At 42.4% G+C, this 20,558-nt stretch overlaps 1 protein-coding gene across 1 annotated transcript; it reads right to left on the bottom strand.

The window, feature by feature from the left end:
• Positions 1 to 5,845: 5,845 nt before the first annotated feature.
• Positions 5,846 to 20,522, bottom strand: LOC114665941 (uncharacterized protein C1orf115-like). Its single transcript, XM_028820608.2, has 3 exons — positions 20,390 to 20,522; positions 14,832 to 15,127; positions 5,846 to 7,869 (listed from the first exon to the last, which is right to left on the bottom strand). The coding sequence occupies exons 2-3, from the start codon at positions 15,108 to 15,110 to the stop codon at positions 7,750 to 7,752; spliced, it is 399 nt and encodes a 132-aa protein (XP_028676441.1). The 5' UTR covers positions 15,111 to 15,127; positions 20,390 to 20,522; the 3' UTR covers positions 5,846 to 7,749.
• Positions 20,523 to 20,558: the final 36 nt, after the last annotated feature.

The following is a 20,558-nucleotide window of genomic DNA, read 5'->3' as shown; positions in this document are numbered from 1 at the left end:
GAAAGATAAACTCCACTGACATCTGCTAGCAGGCTCCAGTCGCTCGCGGGGACTTTCCAAACCAGCCAAGGGACATTTAATCTGCGCCATTCACACGACACTGCGCTGCAACTCGGATCGGGTTATCTAAGGAGTCCGCGATGATCCGACTAACAAGCCGCAGAAGACCCTGCGGGGGACTGGGCAGCGCACCTCGCGCCGGCAGCCTGGCACCGTCCGCTGATGAACCACAAACTCACAGTTATTGTAACCTTTTGTCAATTATTAGCTATTATTATGCTTATAATGATTTCCAAACACAAACGGTAAAGAAATTGGCATAAAACTGTTAATGTGTATACTTTCATAATAACAACATTTATTTATATAGCACATTTTCATACAAATAATGGAGCTCAAAGTGCTTTACATGATGAAGAATGAGGAAAAAAAGACAAAATAAGAATTAAAATAAGAGAACACTAATTAATAAAGGATAAAAGTAAGGTCCGAAGGCCAGGGAGGACAGAAAAAAAAAAGCAAAATCTGCAGGGGTTCCAGGCCATGAGACCACCTGACCAGCCCCCTCTAGGCATTCTACCTAACATAAATGACATCAGTTAGTCCTCATTGCCTTCAGGGTTCTCATGGAAGGACTTGATGACGACGGTCACATGGTGATGATGACGGTCACAGATTTTAAACAGATAAATGCATGTACCTACTGACACTGGAGGTATATTTATGGATAACTGTTTTATTGTCATAGAGTCAAAATGATGCTGTATTTAAAGCATTGAATGCTTGTGAAACTATATATATATATATATAAACTAGCAAAATACCCGCGCTTCGCAGCGGAGAAGTAGTGTGTTAAAGAGGTTATGAAAAAGAAAAGGAAACACTTTAAAAATAACGTAACATGATTGTCAATTTAATTGTGTTGTTATTGTTATGAGTGTTGCTGTCATATATATATACATACACACACACACACACACACAAACATATATACATATACACATATATATACATATCTACATATACACATATCTACATATATACATATATCCATCCATTTTCCAACCCGCTGAATCCGAACACAGGGTCACGGGGGTCTGCTGGAGCCAATCCCAGCCAACACAGGGCACAAGGCAGGAACCAATCCCGGGCAGGGTGCCAACCCACCGCAGGACACACACAAACACACCCACACACCAAGCACACACTAGGGCCAATTTAGAATCGCCAATCTACCTAACCTGCATGTCTTTGGACTGTGGGAGGAAACTGGAGCGCCCGGAGGAAACCCACGCAGACACGGGGAGAACATGCAAACTCCACGCAGGGAGGACCCGGGAATCGAACCCAGGTCCCCAGGTGTCCCAACTGCGAGGCAGCAGCGCTACTATATACACATCCACATATATATATATATATATATATATATATATATATATATATATATACACATATCAACATATATATACACATACATATACACACGTACATACACACACACATATACATATATACATATACACATACACACATACATACATACATACACACATATATATATATACACAGACACATATATATATACATATATATCTACATATATATACACATATCTACATATATATACACATACATATATATATACATATCTACATATATATATATACATATCTACATATATATATATACATATCTACATATATATATATATATATACATATCTACATATATATATATATATATATGTATATATATATATATATATACATATATACATATCTACATATATATACAGTATATACATATCTACATATATATATATATAGCTGATTACCCAGTGGATTCGCTCACTGAGTGCAAGAGAAAAAAATAAAATGTAGTATGTATAAAATAAGTTTGTTAATTGCCAAATTTATTTTTCCACAAATAAAGAGCACTTACAATAACATAGAAATCAATATAAACAACATTAACATCATTATCATATGAGAATATGAAGTAATATATAAGAAGCACATTGCATATAAATATAAATTATTAAACAGTAAAATGTTCTTCTATAAAACAGTACCGTGGCTATTCGTTTGTCTGTCCAGGATTTTAAATCAGCTGTAGCTCGCAAACCGTTTCACCTATTGACTTGAAATTTGGTACACATATACTACGTCACGTCTACTATTCGCTTTCCCACACATATGAACATATATATATATATATATATATATATATATATATATATATATATATATATATATATATATATATATATACACATACATATACACACACATACACATATATACATATACATACATAGTGCGTTGCAATACGGGCTGTGATTGTTACATGGGAGGACGACGACAAATCACAGCTTCCCGCTTTCTAATCGGGCTTGTGATTGCTGCTTTGACGGATTCCCAGATCCCACAGCATTTCCCCTTAGGAGAGGCGTTAGGCAAGTGTAATTGAATAGCGGTGCTGCAAGTTATTACTCTTTTTATCTTTATTTTATTTTATTGTAGAATCAACTCACAGCTGCGCGCACCAGTGCGTCCGTGGCGGATGCGTACGGCTGCCATTTTCATTCTCTACCACCTTCGCTAATCATTCTTGAGGCAGATTGAAGACTTAAGTGCCAGCTTAACTGAAAAATTAAAGAAAACATACTAAGTTTTAAAAAAAATCAGTTTTAACGGGAAAAGATGCCGACGAAAGAAGAGAAGCAGCGGGACGCTAGGGTGAAGAGCTGCTCATTAAGCAGCAAGCGCATCAACCTCTGAGCAAATGAATGGTAAACGTACAGAGAAAGAGGATAAATAACATGAATGCTCATGTCAAGTGTATTCACTCCACATTATCGTGCAGTGCGCTGTTACTGGTATTTTGATAAAAGAATCTGAACAACATATAAGAATCGTATAAATTATTAAACAGTAAAACATTAACATTTAAGAAGTAAAGATACACTGAGTACTACTGTAGTGCTTTCGGGTATAGTACATTTTTTGTTTGCCCATTACATGCATAAATGTATACATTTTTTGGTGTACCTACCCAAGAATACGCGACATGACCCGGCAGTTAAAAATTTATCACTCCAGCAATTTTAACTCTGTTACAAAGTCATCTAATATGGTATTGCAAACGGCAGCGGGAGCGTTTCTATAAACTCAATTTAAACTTACTGTTTACACCGTGCTTTGAAGATGCATAGTATGCGACACGTGTTTTGCCGTAATTGTGGGCTCATCAGGCGTACACACTCACTGCACTCCCTTACGGGAATCGATCCTCGGACGTAGAGGCGAAGCCCCTAACGTTGTGCCACGGCGCGTGGTTCGTTCATTTGACAGCATGTAGATCGGGGTAATTACATTGCAGGCATTCGTAGTCTGATTCACATTCTGATTGTATGGGTGGTTACCTACCAGGTAACGCTTGTGGTTGGTGAGCAAGTCGGCTAACTTCTGCCACGGTGCCCTCTTTCAGTTGCGAGAAGCAGATCATAGAATGGTTGAAATAGTTTAATATATATAGCAAAATCACCGCGCTTCGCAGGGGCGAATATGGTATTGCAAACAGCAGCGTTTCTATAAACTTAATTTAAAGTTACGGTTTATATCGTGCTTGTTTCATATTCTTTTCCTACCTTATCAGTTGTGTAATGTGTTTTTTGAACAGGTTTGATTCATCGAAGTGATCACTCCTGCTACGTTCAGTCACTTCACGTGAGCCGCTCTCTTGTGTGATGTTGCGATGTCCATGGCTTTATTTAATGTTAGCTAAGACCCGGCAGTTAAAAGTTTCTCGCTACAGCAATTTTAACTCTGTTACAAAGTGATGCAAACTCTCGTTTATACCTCGTGTCTTCTCATTAAACTTGAATCTCATGAATATGGTATTGCAAACGGCAGCAGGAGCGTTTCTATAAAGTTAATTTAGACTTAGGGTTTACACCGTGCTTTTTTATACCTCGTGTTTTATGAAGATGCTTGTATGCGTCACTCACTCGCTTCTTATTGTTTCGCTGCCTTGTCAATTGTGTAATGAATGTTTTCTTCAGTGCTCTTTAGGGCTCCTCCTTCTTTTCTACGTACTGAGTTCACAGTCAGTGCACGTGATTACGTGGGAGGCGTGATGACGCGACACGCAACTCCATCTCCTACGGCCATCTTGCTGCCTTCCATTACAGTATATGGACAAAAAAGAGGTTCCAGTTATGACCATTACGCGTATAATTTCGAAATGAAACCTGCCTAACTTTTGTAAGTAAGCTGTAAGGAATGAGCCTGCCAAATTTCAGCCTTCCACCTACACGGGAAGTTGGACAATTAGTGATGAGTGAGTGAGTCAGTCAGTGAGTGAGTCAGTCAGTGAGGGCTTTGCCTTTTATTATTATATATATATATATATAGGGGCGAAGTGGTGGCTCTGAGGCTAAGGATCTGTGCTGGTATCCCAAAGGTTGCAGGTTCGAATCTCTGTCACTGCCAAAAGAGATGCTACTCTGCTGGGCCCTTGAGCAAGGCCCTTAACCTTTAATTGCTCCAGGGGCGCTGTACAATGGCTGACCCTGCACTCTGACCCCAAGGGGTATGCGAAAAAACTAAGTAATTTCCTTCAGGATTAATAAAGTATAATAATAAAAAAAAATCGGTTATAATATGCAGATATCACAGTAGCCAAAGTGACTTGTCCACGCTGCTGACTTTTTTAGTGCAACACATCCTCGCCGAACACAAAGTGTCACTTTCACGGCAGGAGATCTGACATGCAGGAGGCAGAAACCAACGGACATCATCATCATCATCATTCATTGGTTTTGGGAACTGTTGGTGATCAGCATTCTTCCATTCAGGCAGATGTTAGGAAACAGTAACCATCCCTCATTCACTCATTTATCTATTTTGCAAAGGGTCAGAAATTGTAAATCAACATCCATTCGTTTTGGGAACTTCACTAAATACTAAACATCGTCCAGTTATTCCCTCATTCATTCATTCATTTTGGGAATTGTGGTAAGTGCATTTATTCAGGCAATTGTAAGAAAATAGTAACCATCCATCACTCACTCATAAATGTAAGTGATTTTGGAAACTGTTGGAAGTTGTAGATAGATAGATAGATAGATAGATAGATAGATAGATAGATAGATAGATAGATAGATAGATAGATAGATAGATAGATAGATAGATAGATAGATAGATAGATAGATAGATAGATAGATACTTTATTAATCCCAAGGGGAAATTCTCTTGTAATCACCACTCATTCATTCATTTGTTCATTTTGGGAACTGTTGAAAAATCCATTCATCTGTTCATTCAGGCAGTTGTAGGAAATAGCAACCATCCTTCTTCACACACTCACTCACACATTTATTCATTTATTATGGGAACTGTACACTAAACATTTCACTCATTCATCCCTTCATTCAAACTAAGATCTATTAAACATCATTCATTCATTTTGGGAACAGTAGGAAATTCATTCATTCATTATGGTAAGCCATCAGAAGTAGTGAAGCCTGCCACGCTCCAGAAGGTCAATTCTTTATCAGCCCCCAGGTGCCTTTCTGGCTGATATTCTGCATGACCACAATCTGATTTGTATGTCAGCACCTATCGGGGGGGCTCTGACAGCAGATAGAGACGTCGGACCCTCACACGCTGAGGAGGCAGACCAATCGCTTACCCATCCAGGGTGGAGGGTCTCACCAGGGCAGTCGCCGCCGTGCTTCTTTCTTAGATGCTCGAGTGCCGTCAGTCATGGGTGGGATGTCACCTTTCATATTTCAAGTAGGGCACAAAAAGTTTTAACCCAACCAAGACAGCAGCAGTCCAAGTGAAAAAGAAACCCTTCATTTTATTTCACATTTCAATTACAGAAAAACAAAAAAAATTAAAAAGATCCATAAAGTCAGGCATTTCTAAATCCATGATTAGTATTAGCCTGAAATGGAACGGCGTGACTTGTAGACGTGCGCCCCAGCGCCTCGTGTCCATATCCTCTTCGTCAAAGGGCTTGTAGAGCTGCCCTACGGTTCACTGCTGGATCTTTCTGTCCCGCTGTCCTTCACACCAGTGCTGGACCTTCACAAATGTTTTTACATGTTCTGTCCCCACAGACCTGTGCTGTCACATCTCAACAATAAATTCGGGACAATAATTAAGAATGTGCCTTCGTAAACTCTGAAGTGAAATTTACCTGTGGAGTCAGCACCTCATTCAACTCTCTAGAAGGACTTGAAACAATCACTGCACACATTTCTCAATTTGATGTGTAAAGCGAGGTGCCCAGTAAACCCCACAAACCCCCCAACACACACACACAGGGGATGCTCTTATTTAACGTCTGAATTTCATGAGTTGGAGAGCAGAAGGTCTGCTTTGATTAAACTTAGTCCAGGGAGTGTGGGGTTCCTCTTGGGTGTCCTAGTGGCAAAGCTGCAGGAGACTTGGGTTCACATCCTGGGTCTCTCCATGTCCATGTGGGTGTCCTCCGTGATCCTCCGACAGTCCAAAGACATGCAGGTGGGTTGGACTGGCGATGCTAAATTGGCCCCTGATGTGTGTGTGTGTATGTTTTCACCCTGTGATGGACTGGCACCCCATCCAAGGATTTTTCCAGACCTGTGTGCTGGGAGAGGCTCCAGCTCCCCTCTTCAGGATAACGTGGGTTGAAATGAAGGATGGATTTCCTCTTACACTTTTCTACTTTTAAAATTTCATAACCGGGGAGATTTCATTATTGACCAAAATTTCAAAATAATTGTCTTAACATTATGGCAGCAAGTGGGCATTCATATCCAGAACATCGTGACGTCATCCCATCTCGCAAAACACAGTGATAGGTGTAGCAAGGTGGCACAGTGGTTAGTGCCGCTGCCCTATGGATTCAGCTTCCAGGGTTTGAGTCTCGCACCCGGCTGTTTCCATGATCTCCCAGAGTCTGCTTGGGCTGTCCCAAACACAAGCAGGTAAACGGAGGACTCTAAACTGATCGCCAGGACATGCGGTAGGCATGAGGTTTCTTCACTGGATGGCTGGGCAGCTGATACTTCGCGACTGGCAGATCCTCAGAGTTGAGTCGCTGCTCCTCCGGTTTGAGACAAGTCAGTCGAGGTGGTCTGGGCGCGACTCCCCGTAGTGCGGCTCCATGCACACCACACTGGGTGGAGACCCTTTGGCAGACCCAGGACAAACTGAAGGGATTATATCTCTCAGCTGGCTTAGGAATGCCTGGGGGATTCCCCAGGAAGAGATGGAATCTGTAAAGGGGATGGGGAAATCGGGGCTGACCTGCCTGGCTTGCTGCCACCGTGGCCCTCACCAGGAGAAACAGCTGATGAGATTTAAAGGCGCTATATCCAGCAGATGATAGTCTTGAGATACTCCATGAAAACGGTCAGGTGGTCTCTTGAGAAGCCCTGGTTTGGTGCAAATTATGAAGCATCAAGTTGGACGCTCTTCATGTGTGGCTCTCCGTGCAGTCCTAACATCTTCCATTTTCATCTTCCAGTTGCCAACTTTGCCCTCCTCCCTCACTTTCTTTAACTCTTCACCATCTTTGTTCTTCATTGCTCTTTACTTCTTCACAAACCTCCTGAACCCCAAGTATTCTGTCAAACCAGAAGAGGTCAATAACGCCGCTAATAAGATTGTCATTTCAAGGGTTTTTGTTTTCATATTTCCATCCATAGTTCGTCAAATTGCCACTCCAGACAGGCGGAAGGTAGCTGTTGCTCGTTCAACGTTTCTCGGGTATCAAAGTAGAAGCCGAAGTGAAGGGGGCCGAGTAGCCAGCAGTAAAGCCTTGAAGTCCCAACACAAGGCAGCGCCACCCGAACCTCAAAGCTTTGCCAACATTCTGTGAAAAACAAAAAGGGAAACGTGTTTTTATCATTAACGCTTTCATCTGCTGACCTTTTGTCAAATCTCAGTACAGTGCGTACATCCTCACGGCTTTGGCTATTTTGTTTTTGTTGTTTTTCATAAAGTTAAAATGTCTCTGCGTTTATTTATTTTGAAGGCTGATAACAAGTCTTCCAGCTGGCGCAGCCACTCTGCATTGCTGGTGTTCAGTTTGTCCACCCTGGTTACATGGCTTTCCTCCCTTGTCCCCTCTCTTAGGACACATCCATTTAAAAGCCTCATTTTTAGATGAAAACGATCTCTGCCCACACTAGCGCTTTCACATTGTTTGTAAAAAGTCACCCCGTTCACACTTAAATGACCAAAAATGTGTGTGATGCAGCCATTCCCCTACGCCGGGCAGGCGCACAATGAAAACCAGAAAGAGTCGGCGTCCTCCACGCGAGACAGTCGCCTGCAGCTTGTGTTTACACATTGTAATCAGAATATAAGTTTAATGTCACTGTGCGAATATTTGAAATCTGCACAGCTGAGCCAGATTTAGTACAAAGGGGCTCAGCATTTAGAACTGCTAGGCCGAGCCTAGGACAAGATAGACAGAGACAAATGGGCAACACGCGCTATTTCTGTGTGTTAAGAGTCAGCATTGCCTCTCTTTGCCTGGTCTGGAATGGCATGATTTACCTAAGTAAGGGCCGGCACGTGGAGAAAACAGCAGAAAAGACTTGGACAGCAGCTAAACACCTCGAAGCCGATGGACGGATGGAAGATTACGTCATCCAACCTTGAAAATCCTTTCAGCGCAGCGATGAAAATGGGAGACGATCACATGGGCTTGTCATTGGCTTCCTCATCTGTTATGCCACGTAAACCGTCATTAAAGAAAGTTATTTCCACTTATGTGATTTCTTACCACCGTATCACTAAGGGAGGAGTATCGCCTCTTTAATATTATATCTATTCAGGTTCAGGCTACTTAAAACGCCGCAATTAAAAAGAACTTATTCCAACCAGGGAGCTAGCGCCCCCTGTTGGATAGACACATCGAGAAGAGCAACGGCAAATGTGAAAAACAAAAACACCGCTGATCTTATTTGGATGGACAAGGAGATGGAGTTGTTACCGAGTGTCACACACAAGTGAGTGAGGAAATGTGACGAACATGAACCACTGCTTGAAATACTCAAAAAATAACAAAACAAACCATTTCTGTTAGGTAAAATGCGTGGTTTGGGGGCTGGGTGGTCTTTTGGTTTTGAACCCTGACCGATTTTGTTTTTTATTTCTCCATTTCTCTCTTTTTTGTTTAATTTTTTTCTGTTCCCCCTGACCAACTGACCTTATCATCGGCCTGCTAAGAGACAATTCTATATGTGAGGACTTTATTTCTCTTAATTGTATATCTCCATGTAAGTTTTTAACCAGATTGTTTAATGGAATCTTGGAAAGTGAGAGGATGCCTGAGGAGTGGAGAAGAAGTGTACTGGTGGGCCGATATTTAAGAATAAGAGGGCTATGCAGGACTGTAGTAACTACAGGGGGATAAAATTGATGAGCCACAGCATGAAGTTATGGGAAAGAGTAGTGGAAGCTCAGTTAAGAAGTGAGGTGATGATCAGTGAGCAGCAGGATGGATTCATGTGAAGAAAGAGCACCACAGATGTGATGTTTGCTCTGAGGATGTTGATGGAGAATAATAGAGAAGGCCAGAAGGAGTTGCATTGTGTCTTTGTGGACCTGGAGAAAGCATATGACAGGGTGACTGAGAGTAGCTGTGGTATTGTATGAGGAAGTCGGGAGTGGCAGAGAAGTACGTAAGAGTTGTACAGGATATGTACGAGGGAAGTGTGACTGTGGTGAGGTCTACAGTAGGAGGGACGAAGGTGGGATTACATCAGGGATCAGCTCTGAGCCCTATCTTATTTGCAATGGTGATGGACAGTTTGATAGACGAGATTAGACAGGAGTCCCCGTGGACTGTGATGTTTGCTGATGACATTGTGATCTGTAGTGATAGTAGGGAGCAGGTTGAGGAGACCCTGGAGAGGTGGAGATATGAGAGGAGAGGAATGAAGGTCAGTAGGAACAAGAGAGAATACATGTGTGTGAATGAGAGGGAGGTCAGTGGAGTGGTAAGAATGAGGGAGTAGAGTTGGCGAAGGTGGAGGAGTTTAAATACTTGGGATCAACAGTACAGAGTAATGGGGACTGTGGAAGAGAGATAAAGAAGAGAGTGCAGGCAGGGTGGAGTGGGTGGAGAAGAGTGTCAGGAGTGATTTGTGACAGATGGATATCAGCAAGAGTGAAAGGGAAGGTCTACAGGATGGTAGTGAGACCAGCTATGTTATATGGGTTGGAGACGGTGGCACAGGAGACAGAGCTGGAGGTGGCAGAGTTAAAGATGTGAAGATTTGCATTGGGTGTGACGAGGATGGACAGGATTAGAATTGAGGACATTAGAGGATCAGCTCAGGTTGGACGGTAGGGAGACAAAGTCAGTAAGGTGAGATTGTGTTGGTTTTGACATGTGCAGAGGAGAGATGCTGAGTATATCAGGAGAAGGGTGCTAAGGATAGAGCTGCCAGGCAAAAGGAGAAGAGGAAGGCCTAAGAGAAGGTTTATGGATGTGGTGAGAGAGGACATGCAGGTGATGGTGTAACAGAACAAGATGGGAGAAGCCGAAAGAAGAAGTATATGTCCATGTAAGTGTGCATTATTTTTTTGTGTATTATTTGTGCGTTATATTTCTTTTCTAATTTTATTTATTTATTTTTTTTGCATGTAATTGCGATTTTGAGAACTTGTAAAGCTCCACTGTTTGTATGAAAATGTGGTACATGTTGTGGCTGCTGTTGGTTTCCATACTTGTCCAGGCTAAATTGCCCACCGTGGCCTAGTCATTCTGGCCCCCTTAATCATCCCCTGTCCCTAATTGGCTATCTCTCTCTCTCTCTCTCTCACCCCTTCACCACCTAATGGCTATTGTGTGGTGGGCACACTGGCGCAATATGGTTGCCAGGTGGATGTTGCATATTGGAGGTAGTTGGCATGGTTCCCCACTCTCTATGTAAAATATTTCGAGTAGTGAGAAATAGCCTTATATAAATGTAAAGAACTATTATTATTATTATTATTATCTCTTCCTTGAACAAACCTGAGCAGGACAGCAGTAACACCTCGCCATGGCACTCCCTATCAGATAGGACACCTTGTACCCTGGTCACTGACAAACACAAGTTTTATAGCAGGCTACAGTGTGGCTGGCAAGAAGAATGTGAGAAACCGGATGGGACAGGACAGGTTTAAAGTGCAGCGCCTCTCCTGCATACAATCAGTTTCAAATGAGAAAGCTGGCTTGTTAATTATCAACCATATTGGAAGCACTCTGCTCAGTCTCAGTCCATCCTTCACCGGCACTAAGACAAGTGACATTTCATCAGATTTCCTTTTGATTGCCTCACTAAGAGTTAAAGAAGGAGGCGTTAAACAGTGCACAGCATACACATGAGGCCTGACATTTTTTGCTTTTTCCTGTCATGGCTCCAAAGCCCATTCCCTTGGGGTGATGGGGGGGCTGCAGACAGCAGGGCTTGGTTAGGAAAGTTTGCTTTCTTCAGTGTTTGTTTAAATTCTATTGTGACTCCTTTTATGCTGCCAGGAGGTTTCTGTGTTTTTTTTGTTTTAATACAGGCCTCGAAAACAATAGAAAATGTTTTCCAGAATGGGGTCAAGTTGAAGAACATGCTGAATGCGGTGCTGGGGAGGAATGGAGACATTGCACAACGTGGAGAGTCTCCCAAACAATTGTTTTCCCTACACAAGTCTCTCATTTGAAGGTCACTATTTCATTATGCGGAATGAAATAAAAGAATCTTATGTTATCTCTGTAAATTGTGGCCTTTTTCGGGGTGCACTCTTGCAGTCCACAAGCCCCAAAAATGCCTGGCAGAGCTTGAGAGGTTTTATTACAATTGAATAAATAAAAGTTACAGGAGATAAAACACAGCAGACGAGGTAGTAAGGCAAACACGAAAAGACCCTTCACACCTCCCACTGTCTACACCTTCCACCTTTCTCCCTTCTCGTGACCTCGTGTCTTCTCCTTCATCCACACTCCACCCGATTCCATGTCCACTGAAGCAGTGGCCACTGGGCTCTTTTATACCCAAGTCTCTGCACCACTTCCAAAGCCACTTCTGGTCTCCTGTAAAAAATCTCTGGGTCAGGCATTCAAAACTCCATGGGGTTGTCTACCCAGCATTCCCTCTGGCGGCCCCAGGTGTCTCTGACCGGCTAACCAAAAGGCCAAACAAAATCCCTGCACTGACCTCAACATCAGCCTCAGCAGTTACACATTTCTGTGGCTAGGGATCTGCACTGGCAATCGGATGGTTGACAGTTCGAATTCCGTAAAATGCCAAAAAGGGAATCTGCTCTGTTGGGCCCTTGAGCAAGGCCCTTAACCTGCAATTGCTGAGTGCTTTGAGTAGTGAGAAAAGCGCTATACAAATGCAAAGAATTATTATAATTATTATTATTACATTTGAGGAATATTTTTTAGGGCTCTTTTAGGGTGTACTCCGCGTTGTCCTTCCATTATATTTACAATCTTTGAGTAATTCAAGAGATGCTTTTGCCTGAACTCCCACCTGAAATCCCAGGGCTGGTTATGCTTGGCCTTCTGTCTGGCATCTGTTCCTGTACCTGTTGATTCAGGCCTTCATCCACCTTAATAAAAGGATAAGTGTCCGAGTGTCTGTCTGTGTGTCCACCTGGTGACTGTGTTTCTGTCATCCCAAAAGATGACACATCATAAACATTTGTAGTAATAAAATGCATTTGCTATTCCAACAGATGGCACATCACAAACATTTGTAGTAGTAAAATGCATTGCATTTTCCATTCCAACAGATGGTGTAGTTCAAACATTTGTAGTAATAAAATGCATTGCATGTCATTCCAACAGATGGCTCAGTACAAACATTTGTAGTAATAAAAGGAAGTGCGTTTGTCATTCCAACAGATGACGCATCACAAACAGTAGCACTGCTTTAACAAATCCCATTTCGAATGGCATATAATGCCCTTTACAGGGTGCAATGCAAACGGTAACGCTGAGGTCTTTGTTGATTACTTAAATTTCAACCTGTCCTAGATGGGTCACACAGCCAGCACAATATACAAAGCAATAAAACATCTCTCCTCCTGGTGTCCGTGACTTAGTGTAATGTCGTTAGGGGTCACCAAGAGGCCGACATAAGGCAGTAAATCATGCGGCATATATGTGGGCATCACATCATGTAGTGTCCATACCAGGGCCAGAATGTGTAACGAAGAAAAGCAACAGGAAACACAAAGAAAGACGGATGTAAGGCATTTTTTGGTGAACAGAGATTCATAATTCCATGACATGATCAAAACAGATGGACATGGCATCATACCATTAAGCCTGTTTTAACAAACTGGGCTTTTTGCTATGCTAGTTAAAACAAAATAATGTATATTCTTCATCCCCAATTGGGCTGCATTTGGAGCACAAATAAAGGAGAAAATAATCTCTGCAGAGCAAAGTGTTTTGATCACAGTCAGCAGGCTTTTGCCATTTTACAAAGCTAATAATGTGGGGAAGCACTGAAGTTTTCCAACAGCACAGACGCCTCCATAACTCTTTAGTGGAAGAGATCTGGAACAACCACGACTGTTCCCAGAGCTGACCACCCAGCCTGACTTTCAATCATGGGAAGGGAAGAGACCAAGAACTCAGAGAATATGTGTGCGGAGATGGGAGAAACTTCCAGAAGGGCTCCCACTACAGCAACACCCCACCAGCCTGGGCTTTAGGGCAGAAGGGCCAGACAGAACACCTCTCCTTAGTAAAAGGCACATGAAGGCCCACTTAGAGTGTACAGAAATGACACCTAAAGGACTCTCAGACTGTGAGAACCAAGATTCTCTGCTCTGACCAAACCTGGCCTCAAATCCATGCAACATGCCAGGCAATGCCCGTCATCTGTGCAGTACCATCCAAAGGTGAAGCATGGTGGTGGCGTCATCAGGGACTGGGAGAGCAGATAGATAGATAGATAGATAGATAGATAGATAGATAGATAGATAGATAGATAGATAGATAGATAGATAGATAGATAGATAGATAGATAGATAGATAGATAGATAGATAGATAAAATACTTTATTAATCCCAAGGGGAAATTCACATGGACAATAGACAGGGTAGAGGGAAAGCTGAACGTTGAAAAGTACTGGAGCTCAGACTTCCAACATGACAAAACAAAGACGACACAGGAGTGGCTTAGGGACAACACTGGGAATGTCCTTGAGTGGCCCAGCAAAGATGTCAGACTTGAACTCAGACCTGACAAGAGCCGTTCATCAGTGGTCTCCATCCAACCTGGCAGATCTTGAGATGATCTGCAGCGAAGAAAATCCCCATATTTGGGTGAGTGAAGCTTGTCAGGTCAACCCCAAGAACACTCCAGGATGGAGCTGCTGCCAGTAAAGAGGCCTGTGTGTCCATGCACAGTATAACAAAATGAATACTTTCTTGATCCACTGGTTCAGAAAAAGAATGGATGAAGACAACATTACAGGTGGAGCTAAATATCTGTCACTTGCCCAGCATTCTTTCGGGACGGGGTGCTCATCAGGGTGCCCGGGCAAGCATGCCCAATCGCCCACACTCATTCACCTTAGCAGGTCGGTCACGAGTGGTCTTTGGTACGTGGGGTGACATATGAAGCACCTGAGCTGCTGTAACTTCACACAAACTGAGATTCAAGCCAAGGACGGCAGGGCTGAATATTTCAACACTACGCTGCCAATATTTTCATAACTGTAACGCTATTTTCCATTTTATGGCATCAGAATGTTTAGACTTAATCTGATGAAATTGTGTTTCTATTGTACTTTAAAATCTAATTAAAAAAAACATATTTTTTACCTTCCGATACTTTTTGTATTTCTTCTTCTTCTTGTGTTTTTTCTCCGCTTTACGTGTTTCCTTTTCTTCATCTTCTTCTTCCAAAGGCTCATACTTATCAGGTAGGAAGGCAAAGTGAACATGTTTTGCTGACCGCCTGCTTTTCTCGGCCTCCCCCCTTTGCCCGTCGTTGGAGGTATTCAGCCCTGACAGGGGGTCTCTGACTTCTTCGTGAACGTCCACAATTCTGGACTCGTCTTCACTTTGCAGCTTTGCTTTAAACTTGTGTCCTCTCTTCATGGTGGCTCAGACAAGAACTGAAAAGACAAAAGGTAAAGGAAACAAAGCAGTCAGGGGACCTTTGGCTACACGCTGGGCACGGCCGGCCTGACTGCATAGCTCTGAGCGCGGGGCGGAGGAAGTTCTCACTCTGGCTAATCATTAAAGTGGGAACTTTTGTTTTTTTTTCTCTCTCTCCTAACAGGTCAGAAGAATGTCAAACGTGGCAAAGTGCAACTAGGAAGAAACCGTTAATATCTAAAATAAAAGAGCTCCTGAAAATCAAAGTGTAAACACGGGATTATCTTATTAACAAAGGCTTAACGGATCCGATTATTTGCACTTGTGTTACTTGTTTACACATTGTATAACAAGTAGTCATTTCAATTATTTATTATGTGTTAGTCCAAATTATTATTTAATTTTAGTAAAATAAACATTGTCACGCATGCATGTTTGGGGACCTCCCAGAAGGCTGAGACAACCTGAGCAATACCACCAGCAGCCAGGAGGGGGCGCTAACTGTGTTACCTCAACAGCGTGGGGTTATCATCAGGAGATGACATCTCCACCCCCTGCCCCGGCTTTTAACCAATGGAAACGTGAAGCTAAGCTACGGAAGTCGTCTTATTACCCAAGAAGTATAGCGAGACCAAGCTCTCTGTGACCGCCGACAAGACGTGTGAGGGGTGCACAACTGCTTTGCTTTGTGTCCCACGCAGCTCTCTTTTTATAATTTGACTGCCAGTTATTAAATGGGATTGTGACCAGGTTGGCACCTCAAATGTTACACCATGTCCAGCGATTATTCTTTGCTGTCAGGTTGCCTTTTTGGTGACTCCTTTTGCCTTTTTGTTTGCTCTTTTGAGCTTTTTTGCTTTATTTTGTACCATAAACCTTTTCATGGATCTGTCTCACGTCCTGAGTTTTTTTTTTTGTGGTTTTCTCTCCATAGTAAGACATTTATTTCTATATCCTGGGACATTCCTAAGCATCACACAAGCTCTCATTGTCTGATGCATCCCAGTTTTTCAGGGTCAGGCTCCCCTGGGGTGAGGCTTAGTTTTGGGCTGGGCTGTGTTTTTGCCTCGATTTTGGAGGCCTCACACCTTTGCCATTGTTTAATAATAATAATAATTCTTTGCATTTATATAGCGCTTTTCTCACTACTCAAAGCGCTCAGCAATTGCAGGTTAAGGACCTTGCTGAAGGGCCCAACAGAGCAGAGTCCCTATTGGCATTTACGGGATTCGAACCGGCAACCTTCCGATTGCCAGTGCAGATCCCTAGCCTCAGAGCCACACAGGAGTTATATAACATGCACATCTGAGATGCTTTGGCAAGCGGGAGGTCAATTCACCCGTGCAGCTTCACAGACCTGAGGTGCTCCAGTTGTGGATATGAATATAAATGTAACGACTAATGATGGAACGGGGAAGTCTACAATTCAAATGCTGGATTGAGTTTGACCACAATTTTCATTCATGAGAGTGTTTTCCAGAAGTGTTTTATCTATTATATAATAAAACACTACAGTCTGTGTCTAGTCCATTTGAAGAATCCGATTGGTCAGTTTCACATTGGTTGGTCACTCAAACAGGATCAAGACAGAAAGCACCAGGCAAGAGAGGTTGACATACTCAACGATACCAAGGAAAGACGTAGCCAGAGTACTGAGAGTCGCCTTCAAACACGGGACATATTTGCAAATAATATGACTGATGTTTTCACAGAGAGCAATAGGGGTCTCATCTACTATCAGTGGCACTTAAAAAGCAGATGGGGGCAAGCAACGCATCTTGAAATGAGAAGCAGACTTCACGGGAAAGCGATCAGGAGAGGGAAGTGCTGGCTAAGACAGGTTGAGACACACAAGGATACTGAAGAAAGGTGAAAGAGGAACACTGAGAGTCACCCTCAAAGACGGGAAATATTCACATGACTACGAATGACATTTTCACAGAGGTTAAAGAGAGTCCAATTATCATTAGTGATAGTCATAAAGGGGAGAGGAGGTGAGGAAGGTGCCACGAATTGACAGAGTCTGAGAAGCAGGCTTTATGAAAACAGGATTGTGAGAGAAAGCACCGGCCAAGACAGGAGGAGACACGCAAGGATACCAAAGAAGGGAGTAGGGACGAATACTGTGAGCCACCTTCAAAGACGGGAAATATTCACAAGAATACAAACAACGTTTTCACAGCAGGAGCCCCACTACCATTGGTTGGTAGTCATAAAACGGCCAGGAGGTGAGGAAGGCACCTCGAAATGACAGAGTCTGAGAAGCAGGCTTTACAGGAACGAGACTGAGAGATGAAGCACTGGCCAAGATAGGTCAAGACACACCAGGATATTGAGGAAAGGTGAAGGAGGAACCCTGAGAGTCACCCTCAAAGACGGCAAAGTATTCAAAACGATACAAATGATGTTTCCACAAGAGGGTAAAGGGAGGCCGACTATCATGGGTAATAGTCATAAATGGGACAGGAGGCGAGGGAGGTGCCCAGAAATAACAGAGTCGGAGAAGCAAGTTTTACATGATCAAGAGAGGAAGCACTGGCCAGGACAAGTCGTGACACACCAGGATATTGAGGAAAGGTGAAGGAGGAACGCTGAGAGTCACCCTCAAAGATGGGAAATATTTACAAGACTATGAATGACGTTTTCATTGAGGGAGCCCCACTACCATTGTCGTAGTCATAAAGTGGCCAGAAAGTGAGCTTTACGGGACCTGTGACGGAAGCGCCGGCCAAGCCTGGCCGAGACACACAAGGACACTGAAGATGGGTATTCTGATGATGAACCTAAGAGATATGAATATTTTAAAACTGATTTTATTACCTGACTTTGACAGGTACCCTAGTTTGTTAAACAATATTTTAGTTAAATGAAATCTGTTTGGGATGTTGTGAGGACACAGCTAAATGACTTGACATTTGGATTATGTGATGTGAGTAACGGGAGATCTTTTTCCATGGATTTTTTGAGATCATTTGCCGCTGTTCAGCATTGCTCGCCATAGATGCCTGTTCTTTCAGAAACTTTATTATCTCCATTGTGCCTGACAACATGAGATCACAAACTGCATGGTAGAGTTGCATGGTATACCAATACTTTAAAAGTACTGAAAAAACAGATTTGAAAATGGTATAGTATCAGCATTTCCAGATTTTCAGTACCAGAAGTAAACATCAGGTTTCCTCTCAATCCCCTGACCTCCCATCGACCCTCACTGTAGCAGATGTGGAAAAACATCAGTTTCGTAGACTACATGGTTCAACGTGAGGACAACTTCATGGGGCACCTCACACCTAACAATGGGGAAGCGGTGCACCAGGGAGGCTGGAGCAGGATGGAGGCTTTTGGAGTTACCCATAATTTGCTTTGGAACTATTTTAGTACTGGTATTGATACCAAAGTCAAAATTTTAGTACCAATCCCACACTACTACATGGGGTAAGTAATGTATAAAGCGTACCATTTTTAGATTAGGGTATTCCTTAAAGGGAAGAGCACTGACCACTGTGCCCGATCTCCTTAAAGGAACAGCTGACAACATTTCAAATACTGCATTTTTGGAATTCCATTACAAAGGTCAATTGAATGAAAAAAATGTGTCATTTTTTTTTTTGTCCCATTCATTTGGGCTTCAGCATTTCATCTAAAGGCCTGAAGCCTCTCGCAGGACATTCCAGTGGTCGGGAAACATCCTGCTCTGAACTGAATGGTGAAATGTGTGCACTCCGGCTGCCAGTTCATTCAGAAATGCAAACCCTACTCAAAGTTGTCGATATCCATGTTGACAAATCTTGCCAACCATTTTCTCTTAAGTCAGAGCCTCAAACTCCAACCAGTTTCTTTATCAGAAGCCCACGCTTGTTGTTAATTAAACCCGTTATTAAATCCCGATATTTGCTGGCACTCTCATTCTGCCGCAGCAGACGTCTCCAGAACTGTTGATTTTCTTCTTTCTAAGAGTTTCGTCAAAATGGTTTGAGGACCTGAGCAGATCAACATTACTGACACCGTCACCTTTCTTTATTTTTACATTTTGTATGACGGACACCGGTCGGCTGGTCATCTGTCGGCTTGCTTTGTGCCTCATTATTGTTTGGCTGCTAATTGAGAAAAGAAACGATTAAGGGGTCTGAGTCTTAAATAGCAAGTCAACTAAAATTAAGGCAAAAGAAGTTAATTAGCCATAAAAACTGGTCACTAATTAAGAAAAGGGTTAGAATGAACACCTGCAGACAGAGTAAGCCCACCAGGAGCAGACTTGGAGACCCCTGCCCTAATGGGATACGAGGGTCAAAGTTAATCCTTTTTACAAAACTTTAAAAAAATGGGTATCGGTGATAAAGGCATGTGGAGTGTCATTTAATGCTACCGAGGTTGAGGATCACAAATATGGTAATATTTATGAATTCTGATCAGTTCCGGTGGTCCCAGACTTCTAAGGGTCAGTCCCAAAAGATAAAAATGACAGATTTCAAACCTAAGTGGGGTATCATTTTAGACAATTTCAAGGTCAGTGTTTATGAATATGATGTTATTTTTGATCCTTTGTGGACCTCAATCAGAGGGTGAAAAATGACAAATGTCTCTAAAAATTAAGAATATTTAGACTTCAAACATTTAAACTGAAGCACACATTTTAATATGTCGATTGTTCTTGCTTATTATGTACTTCTGCCTCATGAAGTATATCAGTACCTTCCTTATAAATTCCTTGGATTACGGCATCCAACTTTTCGCAGGTGCAGCTGCAAATGTCACAGAAACATTGACTACAATTTTTATTTCATACGTGCGATATCCAATCATTTGTGGATGATGTTTACTTTTTTATCATTTTTTAAAATCCTCCTTTCAGTTTGAATTCTGCTCGCCCCAAAACCCAAAACTGCAGGTTTCGGCTACTTCTCCTCAAACTTCTAACCTCTTAAATTTAGAAACAAAACGAAACTGATACAACATTCACGCAGATATAGGTGACCTAATTAATTACATAATTATGCCAAATTATTAATACTTTTAGTTAAATTTAAAAAAAGTGTTTTTATTATTGTATTTGCTTTAAATCTGACTAATGTGCGACGAAGACAAAAAAACTTCAGTGGTTTTGCCCCCTGCATATACTTCGGTAACTTCACACCGTCCACTGTACTGGTACTGGGAACAGAAAAATTCTGACGTTTAAAATGTAACACCCGCATTCGCGCTCCTGCAAGCCACGGGTTATTCTGACTCCACTGAGACTATTTATAGAGCAAGAGTTTGACTTAAAACTTGGAATTTACCTTTTTTCGAGCTTTAAGTGCCATTAAAATCTGCTGTCATCGCGACGGGGAGAAGACACCCGTGTCGCAAACTTTACAATTTACAGAGTGGCAGCGCAGCCGCCCTGTCGCCTTCGATTTCAGTTTCATGAATGAGCCACCTTAAGAGCGCGGGGCACGCTGGGAGTGT

This window comes from Erpetoichthys calabaricus, chromosome 15 (genome assembly GCF_900747795.2).
Source record: "Erpetoichthys calabaricus chromosome 15, fErpCal1.3, whole genome shotgun sequence".
In the NCBI taxonomy this organism is placed as follows: Eukaryota; Metazoa; Chordata; class Cladistia; order Polypteriformes; family Polypteridae; genus Erpetoichthys; species Erpetoichthys calabaricus.
This window is presented reverse-complemented; position numbering and strand designations above follow the sequence as displayed.